The sequence below is a fragment of the Mauremys reevesii genome, unplaced genomic scaffold (genome assembly GCF_016161935.1).
Source record: "Mauremys reevesii isolate NIE-2019 unplaced genomic scaffold, ASM1616193v1 Contig69, whole genome shotgun sequence".
NCBI classification, from domain to species: Eukaryota; Metazoa; Chordata; order Testudines; family Geoemydidae; genus Mauremys; species Mauremys reevesii.
In genome coordinates this window covers 269,754-287,802 of record NW_024100883.1, presented here as the reverse complement: position 1 = coordinate 287,802, position 18,049 = coordinate 269,754, and the positions used below count along the sequence as shown (strand labels likewise).

General features: G+C 46.0%; 1 protein-coding gene across 1 annotated transcript; it reads left to right on the top strand.

Annotated features, from left to right (window-relative positions):
• Positions 1-366: 366 nt before the first annotated feature.
• Positions 367-4,802, top strand: LOC120394593 (olfactory receptor 51E1-like). Its single transcript, XM_039518820.1, has 2 exons — positions 367-1,068; positions 4,557-4,802. Exons 1-2 carry the CDS (start codon positions 367-369, stop codon positions 4,800-4,802), a joined length of 948 nt encoding a protein of 315 aa, XP_039374754.1.
• The last annotated feature ends 13,247 nt before the right edge of the window (positions 4,803-18,049 follow it).

Sequence of the window (18,049 nt, the reverse complement as noted above, 5' to 3'; positions counted from 1 at the left end):
TATCCACACTTGTGTTTCCTGCTGGTGCCTCTTAAGGTTCCCCCACCACAAAGTGTAGGAATTATTAATTCATGGAGCACAACAAAATATGGAATTGGATTTAGTAGGGTCATTGTTCATAGTTATTCTCTTTGAATAATGAAAATGTAATGTTTCAGTGTGTAAAGAGAGATCAATCTGCTTCTCCCATGAGAACAGTCTCCACTACTGCATGCAGTGTCTCATATTAACGTTGTCTCTTCATGCAGGCATTTCTACTGCGACTATCACCCGAGATCCTGGGAACACACAGGAAGTCAGGGGAGCATACGGTAAATGCAGAAGACACCCTTATGCCTCAGAGTTGGACACTTTCTCCCCTACACCATGTCAGATTCTAACACAACCGACTTCACCAACCCCTCCACCTTCATCCTGCTGGGCATTCCTGGCCTGGAGGAAGCCCGTGTCTGGATCTCCATCCCCTTCTGTGCTGTGTACATCATAGCCGTGTTGGGGAACTTCACCATCCTGTTCATCGTGAAGAGGGAGCCGAGCCTCCATGTGCCCATGTACTATTTCCTCTGCATGCTGGCTGTCACTGACCTGGTCCTGTCTACATCCACACTGCCCAAAATGCTGAGCATCTTCTGGTTCAATTCCAGGGAGATCAGTTTCAGTGCCTGCCTCACCCAGATGTACTTTGTTCACTCCCTCTCAGGGATGGAGTCTGGAATCCTCGTGGCCATGGCTCTGGATCGCTATGTGGCCATCTGCCATCCCCTGAGACATTCCACCATCCTGACAAACTCTGTTGTGGCCAAGATAGGCCTGGCCGTGGTGCTGCGCAGTGGCATACTCGCATTACCCTATCCCTTCCTGGCGAGACAGTGGCCATATTGCAGAACCAACATCATCCCCCAATCCTACTGTGGGCAGATGGCTGTGGTGAACCTGGCCTGCGCTGACATCCGCGTCAATAGTTACTATGGCCTGTTTGATCTTCTCTCTGTAATCGGAATGGATGCATTTTTCATCGCCGTGTCCTATACTCTGATCCTCCGGTGTCGGATTGTTTTGCATAAGAGTGTGGGAAACTGACATGCAAGTCTCAAGGATGAGGCTCGTTCTTATCTGCTGGGAGGCAATAACAGGATAATAAATTAAAGGGTTGGCCAGGATGTTAAATAGCCAATGAAGTTATAGCTGTGCTTGTCTGTACCTTATTAACCAATTAGCAATTGCTTGATTGCCTGTATTAATTGTATAAATGAAATATGCTGGAGAGAAATAAATGACTTAGCTGCCAATCATACTGACTGAAGAGCTTTGTTCATGCCCGCTTGAGAGGCACCGAGACGCAACAAATGGTGACCCCGACGTGATTCGTATTGAATCATGATAGTGTCGGGAGCCTGAGCCCAGAGGCGAACGGCCAGGAGCCTGAGCCCAGAGGCGGGGAGTGCCTATCCGACGTGATTCGTATCGAATGCTGAAAGTGTCGGTGGCCTAGTCTCGGTGGCCTGTTCCAGGCGGAAGAGCCGCGGCGGGGAGTGCTGGAGAAGGGCCGGCCCCCGGGCGTCCAAAGGAGAGGCGCATCTGAGCTCAGAGGTGAGCGGCTAATATGGGAACCGCTGCATCAGCGGAAGAAAAGATAACACAGAAGCCTTTATTGCACATTATGAAGCGGCAGGGAGAAAGGCTCCCCTCTGATATGTTATCCCGCCCGCTGCGGTGGGGACACAGAAGGGGACTTTTCGTTAAACCAAATACAGTCTTTGATAAAACTGTTTGGGAGCGGCTACGCTCCGAGCTTTGGGAGTCGGTGACTCAGGGCGATAAGGAAGCTTTCTCCCTGAGTCAAGTATGGAGTAAAACAAGGAAGAAAATACAGAAGCCTTTATTGCACATTATGAACCGACAGGGGGAAAAGATTTCCCCTGCTGCACTGATTTACTTATTAAGAAGAGAGGGGGAGTTGGGGAGGCTCCTCCTGACCGGCCTTCGGGCACAGGACGAGGAGGTGCTCCGCTGGAAGCGAGCCCTGGACGGGAAAACTTTGGAGTGCACGGCGCAGGCAGAGGCTCGTGCCGTGGCCCCGGAGGTCGTTTGGACCTACAAGCAAGTAAGTTGTTTTGGCAGGAGCCCGGAGAAGGCGTCCCACGCTGGCTGGTCTGAGCCTGGGACAGTGCCGGGAAAACCGTTGTGCTTCTCCGGTATGAGCAGCAACAACTGGGTGTTCTGACACAGGATTTACAGTTTAAAAGAAGCCAAGCAGGGAAAGTAAAAGAACAGCATGAGTTAATCGAAGACAGCTCATTTTTTTTTTCTTTTGGCCCCGGTCAAGGACATATTGCTCACAGCTCACACTAATGAGAGCTGAAAAACCGCCCAAAAAAGCTAATGAAAGCTGCAAAATCCTGCCAGGCACTAACGGACTGTGTTAGCTGTCTCCTTTTACAGGTATGGAAGAGCTGCCCAAAGATCCTAGCAGCCCTGCCATTTTTGCAACCAGGAGACTGACTGCTGGGACCCATGATTTTATTGCAAAAGACCCCTTCACATCAGAAGAATTTTTCTACTGATGATTGGCCTAATTATTTTTTAGTTCCATTGTGCTTTTAAATAGCAGGAAAAAAGGACAAGGTAACGTGCTGGCTAATCTTTCCCTTGTCCGCTGCAGCCCCCACGTCCTGATTATTTCCCCCGTAGAAGCTGAACCACGACGGTGGTGGAAAAGAAGAAAAAACACTCACGTTGTTGATATTGCCAAAGTCCAGAAATTCCTGACTAAAAGGACATTGAGAACTGACCCTGGTGAAGAAACAAAGAATTGTACACTGGCAGGAAGAAATTTGGGACTCCTGCTGAGAAATGTGATGTTAATTGGATTTTGGGATTTATTCTACAGGCTGCGCCCTGTGTTTTGGATAAATTTTTTAGCATATATTGCCCTCCCTAATTGGATTGTAATGATATTACCCCCCCCATTACTAACCCCGGGTTTTTAGAGTTTGATTGTCTTTTGTTTTTAAAGTTTGAGAAAACTCAGCCAAAGGGTTTGTTGAGTATTCTCAAGGGGGGAGTTGTGTGTTATTTAGGCATAAATTTAGGTAATTTGGGAGAATGGCTTTGAATTTATGTGACCCAAAATACCTTTATGTAAAGTGCTTTGGATCGGGCCCAGGCAGGCACGCAATAGATAGAGAACTTGAAGAGGAAAAAAGGATCGGGCCCAGGCGGCGGGCAACAGACAACAAGCTTGGAAAACTGGTTGATAACCTTGAGGGTGTAGTTGATAGAAAAGGTAATTAACTACAAGCGAGTAATGTTAGGCAGAGTAAAAAGTTAACTCTGTGGTTGCTAAAGGGAATAATAGCTGAATTTTGTAAAAATGCTGAGAGAGAAAAGTTTTTGGTGTTTTGAAATTTTTGTAAATACATGTAGGCAAAGAAATTAGTTTGTAATTGTTTGGCTATGAATAATTTTGTTGCATTAGCTGAAGAATGTATATTGTGCTATGTAATTGTAATTGTATTAGGCTACGGGCATATAAGTGGTGATTTTTTTTTGTGTTTAAAAGTAGAAGTTAATAGTAAGAACCCTTAAGCTGTGAATAGCTTTGAATTCAGAAGTAAGTTAGGATGCAATTGTATTACTGTAAATGATTTAATTGATGATGTAATTTTTCTTTTTTTGCCTGATGGTATTAAGGGTATTTGTATATTGTATGTGATGATTGCTTGCCCAGTAGGGGTAGTTTTGTTTTGTTTTTTAGATATTAAGAAAATTGGTGTTAGCTGTATAGCATTTTTATGTACCATGCATTTATTTATGGAGTTAAATTTATGTTATGTGTCTTATGTTTTGTTTTGTGGTGTTTATTTGTTTGTTTTTCTGGCCAGAATTGTCTTTTGCGTTTTATGTGGTTTATGTTGTGTTTTTTCTAGGACCCCCCACTCCCTCAGTGTCAGTTTGATCGCCTGACATCTGAGGGATGATTTGGTAATAGAAGTTTGACACAAGTTGGTGTGCTATAGAGAAGGGGGGAATCCTGTAGAATTTACACCATTTATTTGTTGTGTATTTATGTTTGTTTTGTTTGATGTTGTTGGTGTTGTATGTTATGAATTGCATGGTTATGGATAAGCCTTATAGATTGAGGAAGTATTATTTGGTTTTTAGTTTTGTTTTGCTTAATGGGTTATTGTTAATTTTTTTTTTTATTATGAGAAAAGGGGGGAAGTGTCGGATTGTTTTGCATAAGAGTGTGGGAAACTGACATGCAAGTCTCAAGGATGAGGCTCGTTCTTATCTGCTGGGAGGCAATAACAGGATAATAAATTAAAGGGTTGGCCAGGATGTTAAATAGCCAATGAAGTTATAGCTGTGCTTGTCTGTACCTTATTAACCAATTAGCAATTGCTTGATTGCCTGTATTAATTGTATAAATGAAATATGCTGGAGAGAAATAAATGACTTAGCTGCCAATCATACTGACTGAAGAGCTTTGTTCATGCCCGCTTGAGAGGCACCGAGACGCAACACTCCGGGCCATCTTCCGCCTCCCCACAAAGGATGCCCGGCTCAAAACTTTTGGGACCTGCATCTCTCATCTTTGTGCCATTTCAGCTTTGTACATCCCAGATTTATTCTCCTCTCTCATGCTGCGGTTTGGTCACAATGTGCCACTGTATGTCCTCATTCTCATTAACTGTGTGTACCACCTCGTTCCCCCTGTGCTGCACCCCATCATTTATGGGGTGAGAACCAAACAGATCCGGGGCAGGCTGCTCCAGCTCTTTACTCATAAAAAGATCTAAATGTTTCCTCCTTGTGCTCTGGCTCTCAGATTGAGCTCTGTGCAGAGCTGGCTGGTGCATGGTGCTGGGGCCTCTTCCTTGAATCACTTCCTGGACAGACAGAGAGACATTAAACCCTTCCCTGTCCTTGCTGTGCTGTGTCAATGTGATGAACTGGGGAGTCAGTCTGTGTACACTACACTGGGTGGCCACCTTTCTAATTGCTGGTAGATGGTTCCCTGAAATTGGAATCTTGCCCCATCTCTTCTGTTAAGTCTCGACCCTGCTGTGTGTCTTCTCCCCAAGGCCCTGCCCCTGTCGCTTGTTCCTGTCTTCCCCTCCCCTTGTCAGCTATGACCCAGTCATCTCTAAAACCAATGTGTTGTCACATCTTATGGCAAGTCACGTAAGGGGCACTGGTTAATGTTGATTCATAATTTGTTACCAACTCAGTGCAGAGAGAGACCCCGTCAGGACTCCTGGGATCTATCTGAGCTCTGGGAGGGGAGTGGGGTATAGTGTTTTACTGCAGGACGCAGATACATCTTGGTCTAAATGAGGAGATCAGAATGGCCATTGTCAAGGTGTTACCCCCACTCTGAACTTTAGGGTACAGATGTGGGGACCTGTATGAGATAACCCCTAAGTTTATTTACCAGCAAGCTGCCACCACCAAGTGTGTTCCAAATCTTAGGGGAGAGCCACTTGGAACTCTGCCTTCCCCCAAATTATTTCCTCAGTTTTTATCCCCCTTTTCCTGGCAGGATTGAGACTGATTCACCTCCCGCCAATTCCTGGTGATCTCAGATCCAAAAAACCCTTGGATCTTAAAACAAGGAAAAATCAATCAGGTTCTTAACAGAGAACTTTTAATTAGAGAAAAAGGGTGAAAGGAATACCTCTGTGAGATTAGCATGCAAACTACTGCCACAGACAACAGATTCAACCCACAGAGGATGTCCCTCTGGGCAAAAACCTTAGTTACACAAAGAAACCCAATTTGATTCCCCCTCTATCCAAAATGAAGTCACAAAAGAAAATAAACATAATTTAATACATTCCTTTTTTAAACACGTATGACTTTTAAGAAATATTAGATGGTTGACCCTTTACTCCGGCACAAACTTTTCTGAACAGACAAAGACTGATTTCCCTCCTCCCTCTTGGAAAACATCTTGTCTCCCCATTGGCTCCTCTGGTCAGGTGTCAGCTAGGCTAGGTGAACTTCTTAACCCTTTAAAGGTAAAAGAGGCATTAACCCTGGACTGTCTGTTGATGACAGCCATACTGGGTAAAACCAAGGATCCATGTAGCCCAGTAGCCTGTGTTCTGAGAGTGCCCAGTGTCAGGTGCTTCAGAGGGAATGAACAGAACATGCCAATCCTCATCTGATTCACATGGAGCAGCTCGGCCGAAGGGGCAGAAGACCTGAGCCCAGGCTGCCTCAGCTTCATCTGGCAGGAGTTCAAGCCTCCAACCCCAGTAGGAGCTGTGGGGGGAGGAGAAGAGCCCAGGCTGCCTGGCTGCAGCAGCGGAAGAAGCCCTCAGTTCAGGCTGCCCCCAGCCCTAGCCACAGCCACAGAGCAGAGGCAGGAGCTGTGGGGGGAAGGGAGGATGAAGCCCTACTCATTTTTGTCCTCTCCATCTTCCATGCTGCTGCCATCCAGGAGTTGTCTCATTTCCCCTGTCTTTGGGCAAACCTCAGGGGGGGTCTTTTTTGTCTCCCCTCCCTGACCCTTTAGGAGCTGCTCTCTTCCCTGCAGCTCCCTTTCCCTTTCTGGAGATAGAGATGGGTTGCGCGGCACCTCCGGTACAGACACCAAACTGGTGGTTTGCTCTCTCTTTCATAGATGCATAGATTCATAGACTCTAGGACTGGAAGAGACCTCGAGAGGTCATCAAATCCAGTCCGCTGCCCTCATGGCAGGACCAAATACTGTCTAGACCATCCCTGATAGACATTTATCTAACCTACTCTTAAATATCTCCAGAGATGGAGATTCCACAACCTCCCTAGGCAATTTATTTCAGTGTTTAACCACCCTGAGAGTTAGGAACTTTTTCCTAATGTCCAACCTAAACCCCCGTTGCTGCAGTTTAAGCCCATTTCTTCTTGTTCTATCCTTAGAGGCTAAGGTGAACCAGTTTTCTCCCTCCTCCTGATGACACCCTTTTAGATACCTGAAAACTGCTATCTTTGCCCATCTCCATGGGCCACAGGGTCATAACAGGTCCTTGACACCATCCCCCACTGTGCTGCTGGATGAGCCTCATTGATTTCTGGTGGACACCTGTGATTTCATGGGTAAGGTGAAACCCCCTCTCCAGCATTGGGGAGACTTCAATCTCGTCTTCTGGGCCACGAGAGCTGTTTTGGAGGAGTGGAAGGGAACCAGGAGGCAGGACATCCTGGTCTACCAGTGGGCCCACAACTTCTGGGAAAAAACTTTCAGGTTAGTCAGCGATTGTTGCAAGGCTGGCTGGAGATCCTCCTGCCCATGAGGATCCTCCTCAGCCCTCTAAGGTGAAGCCAATCATCTTTTCAACACTGAACACCAATGGCTCTGGGGTGGTTCTCCACAGTCACCAGGTGCTGTCCTTTCTTTGTGATGTAGGGTACTCTGTGGTTTGCCTGATGGAAATCAACATGGATCCAGCTGCCGAGACTAGTTGGAGGCTGGAGTGGGGGGACGGGTTATATTTTAGATGCCTCAGTGCTCATTTGGCTGGGGTGGTTACCCTGTTCTCCCCTTACTTACAGCTTGAGATGCTGGGAGTTGCCAAGGCCATCCCAGGTCACCTGCTGCACCTACAGGCCTGTGTGGATGGGCTGACATTGAATCTATGCAATGTCTTCCCCTGAATGCAGACACAGAGTGAAGGTGTTTCTATCACTAGGCATCTGCCTTCCTCGGCAGTTTGGATCCTTATTAGTGCCTGGGCCTGCAGTGAAAATTTTAATGCAGCCAGGCCGCCAAAGGCATCCTCAGAGAGATCATCAATCATCACTCCCTGGGGGATGTCTGACACGATCAACACATGGATAACAATTCCACCTTTCCCTATGTAGTGTGTGCCCTTGTTGCTGAGAAGGCTAACGGCATTTTGGGCTGTATAAGTAGGGGCATTGCCAGCAGATCGAGGGACGTGATAATTCGCCTCTATTCGACTTTGGTGAGGCCACATCTGGAGTACTGTGTCCAGTTTTTGGCCCCACACTACAAGAAGGATGTGGAAAAATTGGAAAGAGTCCAGCAGAGGGCAGCAAAAATGATTAGGGGGCTGGAGCACATGACTTATGAGGAGGGGCTGAGGGAACTGGATTATTTAGTCTTCAGAAATAAAGAATGAGGGGGGATTTGATAGCTTTCAACTACATGAAAGGGGGTTCCAAAGAGGATGGATCTAGACTGTCGTCAGTGGTAGCAGATGACATAACAAGCAGCAATGGTCTCGAGTTGCAGTGGGGGAGGTTTAGGTTGGACATTAGGAAAAACTATTTCACTAGGAGGGTGGCGAAGCACTGGAATGGGTTCCCTAGGGAGGTGGTGGAATCTCCTTCCTTAGAGGTTTTTAAGGTCAGGCTTGACAAAGCCCTGGCTGGGATGATTTAGTTGGGGTTGGTCCTGCTTTGAGTAGGGGGTTGGACTAGATACCTCCTGAGGTCCCTTCCAACCCTGATATTCTAAGATTCTATGATTCTATGTCCAGGTGGACGTTGTTTGCTTGTGCCAGTTCTGGTTGACCAAATGTATGAATTTTTTTTCCCATATTGCCTGGGCCCACTCCTCCAGCATTCGACAGGACCAGTTCTCAGTCCACCATTTAGTGACGATGACGCCTCTTTCATTTTGGAGTTCACTTGGGGCTCTTCACCCTTCAGACCCCCCTGCACGTACTCCAGGATATGGAGATCACCTTGCTCAGCTTTTCCTTGAGCGGGTCCTACAAGAGGGTGATCCCCACCCACCACTCACCCCAGTGCTTCTTGAATTTTTGATTGGGCTCCTGTCTCATGAGTCCCTCCAGCCACCTCCGTTTCACAACCCGAGAGAGCTGCACACCCCACAGCCAGTTCATTTCTGAATTCCACCAAGGGCACAACTTTACATGGTTATGCTCCACATGCTTCATTACCTCAGATGCTCTGATATCAAGTGGCGTGACCTAGTATCACCTTTGGATGGTGATGAACCCCGGTGAGCCAGAAAGTGCTCCACCCCAGGCCCACCCCAGGCCGAGGGGATATCAATTGGTGGCTCCTTCATGGACCATGAGCACAGGCATGTACATGGCACTGTTCATCCCCATTCCAGATGCCTGCCCATTTTGTGGCATGAGGCAGACCCTGGCGCATGCCTGTCTAGAACATGCAAGGTTGCAGCCCCTATTCCAACTTCTCCATAACTTCAACAGGAGATTCTGGCTGCACTTTTCCCCAAACCTTTTCATATCTGCTCCCTGCTTTAGCTCAACATACAGGATATGGCCTGCAGGTCGCTTGTGTTACAGGTGAAATATACTCTAATATAAATCTGTAAACTTATTAATAAAAGAAATAATGAAACCCATTAGAAAATAAGAAACATATAAGAAAAGATATGTAGGCAAGCAAGCAGGCTAGCCTATAAGGTACCACAGCTGCAGGCTGCTAGATAGTAATGGCCAGGGACTTAGAAGTGACAGAGAGAGGGAGACGTGTGTAGGGATGAGTTAAAAAGGAAAGAGAGAGTTGGACCTAAATAGGCCAGGAGAAAGAGAGAAACAGTGAGAAAGAGAGAGAGAGAGAGAGAGAGAGAGAGAGATGGGATGAAACCCACTGGAACAGGGACTCCCTGTCTCTGCCGTTCTGGGGATCACTTTCCCAAGGAGATACAAACTCTCTCCCTGACCCCAAACAGGCACCGTGTGTTCCAGGAACATTTCCCTCAGGGAAGCGCGGCCGGATCAGTTCTGGAACGAGAGCACTTGGGGAAACACAGACGGCAGAGGAGCCACATTTGGGTGAAGAAAATACCTTGTGGCACCTCCTTGGCCAGGCCCACTCCCCTTCTACTCTAACGATGTCTCTGTGTATAATTCGCTTTTAACCAATCGTCTCTTTTTTCTGCCCCATTCTTTGCAGTTTGCCCTAACTGAGCATTGTCATAAACAGATAGTTAAGGGTTAATGTCTCTTTTACCTGTAAAGGCTTAAGAAGCTCAGGTAACCTGGCTGACACCTGACCAGAGGACCAATAAGGGGACAAGATACTTTCAAATCTTGGTGGAGGGAAGTCTTTTGTTTGTGCTCTTTGTTTTGGGCGTTGTTTGCTCTTGGGACTAAGAGGGACCAGACACCAATCCAGGCTCTCCAAATCTTTCTGAATCAGTCTCTCATGTTTCAAACTTGTAAGTAACAGCCAGGCAAGGCGTGTTAGTCTTATTTTTGTTTTCTCAACTTGTAAATGTTCCTTTTTGCTGAGAGGATTTTACCTCTGTTTGCTGTAACTTTGAAGCTAAGGCTAGAGGGGGTTCCTCTGGGCAATATGAATCTGATTACCCTGTAAAGTATTTTCCATCCTGATTTTACAGAGATAATTTTTACCTTTCTTTCTTTAATTAAAAGCTTTCTTTTTAAGAACCAGATTGATTTTTTCCTTGTGTTAAGATCCAAGGGGTTGGATCTGGACTCACCAGGAATTGGTGGGGGAAGGGAGGGGGGATGGTTAAATTCTCCTTGTGTTAAGATCCAAGGGGTTGGATCGGTGTTCACCAGGAACTTGGTGAAAAAGCCTCTCAAGGCTGCCCAGGGAGGGGAAGGTTTTGGGGGGACAGAAAGTGATCCAGACACTGAAATTTCTGGATGGTGGCAGCGTTACCAGATCTAAGCTAGTAATTAAGCTTAGAAGTGTCCATGCAGGTCCCCACATCTGTACCCTAAAGCTCAGAGTGGGGGAGGAACCTTGACAAGCATCCTCAGAATGGGGCCCCCTGGAATCCCATTCACAGGTTGATAAAACCATTCCTCTACTTTAGACAGCCGAAGAGATACACAGATTCAGGTAAACACAACACAACATCTTCACACCATTTCCTTCCTCAGTGAACTTAAGAACGGTCGTGCTGTGTTAGACCAAAGGTCCATCTAGCCCAGTATCCTGTCTTCCAGCTGTGGCCAATGTAAGATGCTTCAGAGGGAATGAAAAGAACTGATAATTATCAAGCGATCCATTATCAATCAACCTTTACCAGCTTACAGCAAACACAGGCTAGGGACATCATCCCTGCCCATCCTGGCTAATAGTCATTAATTGACCTATCCTCCATGAATTCATCTAGTTCTTTTGAAAGCTGTAATAGTCTTGGCCTTCACACCATCCTCTGGCAAAGAGCTTCACTGGTTGACTGTGTGTTGTATGAAGAAATGTTTCTTATCATTTCTTTTAAGTCATTACCAATTAATTTCATTGGGTGAACTGTGTGTCTGTGTGTGTGTGTGTGTGTTATGAGAAAGAGTAAATAACACTTTCTTTTTTACGTTCTCCACACCATTCATGATTTTATAGACCTTTCTCATATCACCCCTTAGTTGTCTCTTTCCCAAGTTGAAAAGACCCAGTCTTATTAATCTCTCCTCATATGGAAGCGGTTCCATACTCCTAATCATTCTTGTTACCCTTTTCCTTAAATTCTTCAATTCCAATATACCTCTTTGGGATGGGATGTGCATATCTGAAGGCAATATTTTAGGTGTGGGAATAGCAGGGATTTATACAGCTGTTAGGGGACCTGGGTCTGGGTTTGCAGCAGGCCAGCAGGTCTGGCTCAAACCAGGCGGGGTACTGACATCCCAGGCTGCCAGGGCAGGAAAGCAGGAGCAGAGGTAGCCTTGGCACATCAGGTGGCAGCTCCCAGGGGGGTATTGTGATTCAACCCGTCACAATCAGAACATCACAAAATAAATGAATAATGAACTAAAATTATTGGCTACAATTTAGACCCCATCATTTTATATGTCTGGTTGGGATGATGTTTTCCAATATGCATTACTTTGTCCACATCATCCTGGAGCATCTTTGGGATTTGTCAGAGCTCTCCAGGGCGTTCAGGGGCCTGGAACTCCTGGCTTCTCCTCCAGCTGGAACCCGTCTCTGCTGCAGCCAGAGCCCTGCAACCAAAGAGTCTCCTCTGGTGCCTCTCTCCTGCCCCCTCTCTCCTACCCCAGCTTCTTCTGCTCATTCACTCTCTGTGTTTTTGAAGGGCTGGAACAACACTTCCTCTCTCTGTTCCTGCTTCTGGGGAGGTTCCATTTCTTCCACGCCTGCCCCTGTGCAGAGAAGCAGGAGAAAACTGCTTTTATCTAGAATTCAGTTACTCCCTCCTTCTACTGGGCGAGCTCTCGCTGGGGCTGAGAGCCAATGACCAACCTATTCACAGAGAGATGTCTCTGCCTCAGCCTTCACCCCTTCATACAAGGTGGGTGAGAGAAGAGTACAGGAAAAGCCCAAAGACATAGGGGATATAGACGGTTTCTATAACAAAGGGTGAGTTAATGGGGTTTCCACCCATCTAGGTTTTATCCAGACGCTCCATTTTTTGGCTTCTGTGTCTGGGTGCCATGCAGGGTTCTCAGGTGCCTGGTTTTGAACTAGGAAGTGCAGCCAAGAAAGGGATCTGGCTGTGTCTGGTTCCTGCAGAGCACGGGGGAGGCATTGGGTCATTAACCCACGCCTGCCCCTGCTCAGCCGGGGCCACATCATACCAACAGGCAGGGCCCTTATTCCGGCTTCAGCAGCTCCAACCAGTCCCAGAGAAGAGGGAGCCCAGCTGTGGCAGAGATGGAGGTGGAGAAGATCCAGCGAGTGATGCGGGGAGGGAAGTAGAGAAGCGAGGGACAAGGGCAGGGCAATGGTGGAAGAAATGGAGAAGGGGGCTGGGTCTCGATGGACTAGGTGGGGCGTGGGAAGGGGCCTATGGGAAATATGTGGGGCAGAGGTCAGGGTAATAAGGCAATGTGGGGCAGAGGGTGAAGTCATGGGGTCAGGCTACCAGCAGTTAGAAAGGTGCAACCCAATGAGTTAATGAGTTGTACACAGACTGATTCTCCAGTTTCTCACACTGACACAGCACAGTAAGGTCAAGGAAGGGTCTAATGTCTCTCTGGCTGCCCAGTGAGTGACTCAGGGAAGGGGGCCCAGCACCATGTCACCAGCCAGGTCTGCACAGAGCTCGGTCTGAGAGCCAGAGCACCAGGAGAAAACTTTAGGTCCCTTTATGAGTAAAGAGCCAGAGCAGCCTGTCCCGGATCTGTTTGGTCCTCACCCCGTAGATGATGGGGTGCAGCATGGGGGGCAGCAAGATGCACATGTTGGCAGTAAGAACATGGAAATGTACGGCCACATTCTGCCCAAACCGGTACATGAGGGAGGAGAAGAGACCTGGGATGTAAAAGGCTAAACTGACAGAAAGGTGGGAGCCGCAGGTCCCCAAAGTCTTGAGCCGGGCATCTTTTGTGGGGAGCCTGAAGATGACCATGAGAATCTGGGTATAGGACACAACAATAAAAATCACATCCAGACCCATCACACAGAATAGCACAAAAAGGCCGTAGTAACTACTGACGCGGGTGTCGGCGCAGGCCAGCTTCACCACGGATATGTGCGAGCAAAACAGCTCGGGAATGGTGTTGGTTCTGCAATATGGCCACCGCCTCACCAGCAAGGGAAAGGGCAGTATGACCATGGCACTGCGCAGCACCACGGCCAGGCCAATCTTGGCCACTACGGGGTTTGTCAGGGTGGTGGAATGTCTCAGGGGATCACAGATGGCCACATAGCAATCAAAAGCCATGGCCACAAGGATCCCAGATTGTGTCACTGGCAAGCTGAGTGTAAAGTACACCTGGGTGAGGCAGGCATTGAAATCGATCTCCCTGGAATTGAACCAGAAGATGCTCAGCATTTTGGGCAGGATGGACGTGGACAGGACCAGGTCGGTGATGGCCAGCATGCAGAGGAAATAGTACATGGGCCCATGGAGGCTCGGTTCCATCTTCACGATGAACAGGATGGTGAAGTTCCCCAAGATGGCTATGGCGTACATGGTGCAGAAGGGAATGGAAATCCAGACATGGACCGTCTCCAGGCCAGGAATGCCCAGCAGGATGAAGGTAGAGGGATTGTTGAAATCGGTTTTGTTGGAATCTGACATAGAGTAGGGGAGAAGGTGTCCAACTCTGAGGCGAAACGGTGTCTCCTGCATGTACCGTACGTTCTCCTGACTTCCTGTATGTGCCCAGGATCTAGGGTGATGGTCACAATACAAATGCCTGGATGGAGAGAGAATGTTAATATGAGACACTACATGCACTACTGGAGGCTGTTCTCATGGATGAAGCATATCCATCATTGTTCCTTAATGCAATGAAAGCCAGGCTGGAGAGTCCATGCTGCAGGGAGCTCCCCATTCACCTGGTTGCTCTAAATATGAGTGTAAAAAAGCCCAAACCTTTGCCAAGACATGTGCCAGGGAGAAACATCCCAACCAGAACACACCTCGGGGAAAAGACCTGGGCGTCATTGACAGCAGGTCAACAAAACACCAGCTCATTCACAGCGGTGGTCAAATCAAAGAAAATGTTTGGATGCCTAAGAAATGGGATGGAGAATAACCTGCTCTGGATATGTGCTCTGTTTTGGTCACCCAATCTCTAAAAAGGATAAAGCATTATAAAGGGGATTTCTGAGACAGGCTCTGAGAATGGGGGAGGCTACCATATGTCGACAAACTGAAAAGTCTGGGACTGTTTTGTTTAGAGAAGAGACAAGGAAGGGGGCAGATAATAAAGGAGAGGAATATAAAGAATAGAACTGATGACATTCAGTTGGAGAAACAGAGAACAGTTCCCAGCCAGTAATACCTGTAGATACTTAGTGCTTCAAAAGGGCTAATTCCCCAAAGCGGTAGAAAATTATCAAGAAAACTGACTGGGAGGAAAATATTAGACAGAAACATGGGAATGAAGCTTGGGAGTTCTTTAAGAAGAATTTATTGGTTAGCTAAATAGTCACGATTCCACAGTCAAGGAAGTGGAGAACTTTGGCTAAAAACCAGGTTCAGTGGCAAAGTGAAGGCAGCAATTATGTGGGAAAAAGCAATATCCCTCTACCCCGATATAACGCTGTCCTCAGAAGCCAAAACATCTTACCACGTTATAGGTGAAACCGCGTTACATCGAACTTGCTTTGATCTGCTGGAGCGCGCAGACCCTCTCACGCCGGAACTGCTTTACCACGTTATATCCGAATTCATGTTATATTGGGTCATGTTATATTGGGGTAGAGGTGTACATAAAAACGGGAAAAAAGGGAAAAGAGACAGCAAGCAATACAAATGGGAAGTTATGAAAAATTGAGATGGGACGTTAAAGACATCTGGGAAAACTCCATGCTTGGTGGGGCTAAGGATCACAAAAAGGAGGTTATTAAGTATATTAAGAAGAAAAGAAATCCTAGAAAAAGTTTAGCCATTTCCTAGAGGGAGATAGGAAACTTGTTAATGTTGCAGAAAATGTAGATCTGTTGCAGAAATAGTTTTATTCTGCATTTGGAAAGAAGCAGTATGAGGAGTCCAGGAGAGCGGGCTGTATTTTAAAGAATCCTTATTGAGGGTTCCTGCAAACCATCCCGATGTGTAGAAAGAATCATAAATATGGCAGGCCACAAGCTTGGCTTAAGTTGCTGATCTTAAACGCAAAAAAGAAGCTTACAAGAAGTGGAAGATTGGACAAATGACCAGGGAGGAGTATAAAAATATTGCTCAGGCATGCAGGAGTGAAATCAGGAAGGCAAAATCACACTTGGAGTTGCAGCTAGCAAGAGATGTTAGGAGTAATAAGAGGGTTTCTTCGGGTACGTTAGCAACAAGAAGAAAGTCAAGGAAAGTGTGGGCGCCTCACTGAATGAGGGAGGCAACCTAGTGACAGAGGACGTGGAAAAAGCTAATGAACTCAATTATTTTTTTGCCTCTGTCTTCATGAACAAGATCAGCTCCCAGACTGCTGCAATGGGCAGCACAGTAAGGTGAGAAGGTGACCAGCCCTTTGTGGAGAAAGAAGTGGTTCGGGACTATTTAGAAAAGCTGGATGAGCACAAGTCCATGGGGCCGGATGCGCTGCATCCTGTTGCCTGATTTGGGGAGGGTTAGTAGGGACAGTGGAATTTATCCACTTAATTTAGTTTTATTTAATAATTAATTTTCTAATTAATTAAGAATGTTAGTAATAATTAATAGATATTAATAATATGGGTATGGCTCGCCAATATGTGTGATCAGAAGATAAAAGTTCGTCTTGAATCAGGCTTCACAGAATTTAATACAAGGAGATTGGGGTATAACAGGAATTTACACTGAGACAAAGTTTAGTCAAACAAGACCTTTTATTTAAAATCAATGAAACAAGAAGTAAATGTAAAATGTTAAAAGCAGTTTGATTACAAAGTTACAAAATATCACAGTTCTTTAAGAGATATGATATGATATTACACAATTCTAATGCACTTTGCAGCAAATTGTACTAAAGTGAATTTCACACCTCTGCTAGAGGAAGTATAGTTATAAAGAAACTGGTTATGAGTTAAACCCTTCTTAGCATAGATGCTTTAGAGGTGAAGTAGAAATTAAGAATTATTTCATACTTACAGCTGTGAAAGGATAGAACACTACGACTTATCATTAGTTGACAGCTTTCGTAGGTGTAGGCAGGGTGAGGCGATGGAGAATAGAAGGATGGGTGTATCGCCTGCCCTAATGGTGGATTATCACACCTTTTATAGGGAGAAATCTTTCCTCCTATGCCCAAATTTGTCTTTCCCCCATGGAAAGGTGAGGGTACCTGTTTTCATAGGCTGACCTTTGTGTACGTACTAATGACAACTATCTACGTATTTTGTGGTAGAGTTGTTATATTTTGTGGGCAGAAATACCCTACTTTTGCACCTAACTAGGTGAAAGGTTAGCAGATATTCAGAAAGTCCCTAGACAATTTGCGTAGGTTTGTTTCCTAGTATCACTTTTCTGAGTAAGGGTCTTAAAGGTTGCTTTCAGCGTCACAGAGGAAATAGGCCAGAATGTCTGGTCTAGAAGTTTCTAGGTATCTTGCATTAAAGCTATTGCAAATTCTATTAATCTATGCAGCCTACACACTTTTATCAAAAAGACATTTTATACAGACCAACAGATTAATCCTCAGGGCTACACGCCCCCCTTTGACGGGGTGGTTTACATAAAGAAACCCCGTCACCTAGGACTTAATATCTGTGGGGCCCTTTTTAGTTTCATACTTGGGCAAATTTTGGTATGTATCAGGAATGGGCACCATGTATATATATTCATCTTTATCCCCAGATGGTGCTCCTCTGTGCATTTGTTTAGGTGATTGTCTGGGTGTCTGTCTAGGTCTCTGCCTAGTTTGTGGCTTGGGTTTGTTGCGTTTATACAGCATATAACCTAACATAAGGAAATTAATCACAATCCCAATTCCTTGGATAATTATCCATACTTCTAATCCGAAATTTTCTCTGGAAGTTGTTGCAGGCTCATTCCCTTCATTCATTAATTGGGTAATAACTTGTTGGGCTTCATCCATATTGTTAGTAATTTGAATGAGGTGAGTCTCTTTACGAGTCATTAAGGATTTCAGTTGCAACCCTAATGGTGGAATATAAGCCAGAAAAGTAGGTATACTTTGAATAGTTAAATTCTGGTAATCAGGGTTAGACTGAATAATGGTAATGTTCTCAAAAATAGGAATAGGGGAAATAACTTGATTTCCTATTACCGTGGGTTGCTCTGGGGTAAAACAGAAATTTGGCTCTGTGACAGGACACTCCAAGGGACCATACTGGTACCTCTTTTGATTGGTAACCACGCAAAATTGGTTCCCTCCAGCATAGGTCACCCTCTCCATCGGAGTCTTCCATGTGGTCAGCCTCACCAGGCATGACAATGATGAATTCTGTGCTTTCTCTCCCTGTAGTCCACACAAAACAGTGTCTGTTTCAAACACATTACACCTACAGATATACTGGGGTCCCTTTTCAGAACAACAGGCCATCTGTGGTACCTTCCAAGTCTGAGTTGGAGTGTGATAGACTACCAGGGGAGGTGCATTAACGCGTTCCCTGTAGATGTCATCTTCGAGGTGACCTATAGAATGGATAGCAGCCAATTGCCTGTACACATCTCTGTCTGGGTCAAACACTGGTAACGAGACCGTGAATGAGACAT

Excerpts from the sequence above, each read along its gene's own strand:
- LOC120394593 (XM_039518820.1), top strand. The coding sequence starts at position 367 with ATGTCAGATTCTAACACAACCGACTTCACCAACCCCTCCACCTTCATC. Across the intron at positions 1,069-4,556 it reads GGATTGTTTTGCATAAGAGT|GATGCCCGGCTCAAAACTTT; the intron begins GTGGGAAACTGA and ends CTCCCCACAAAG.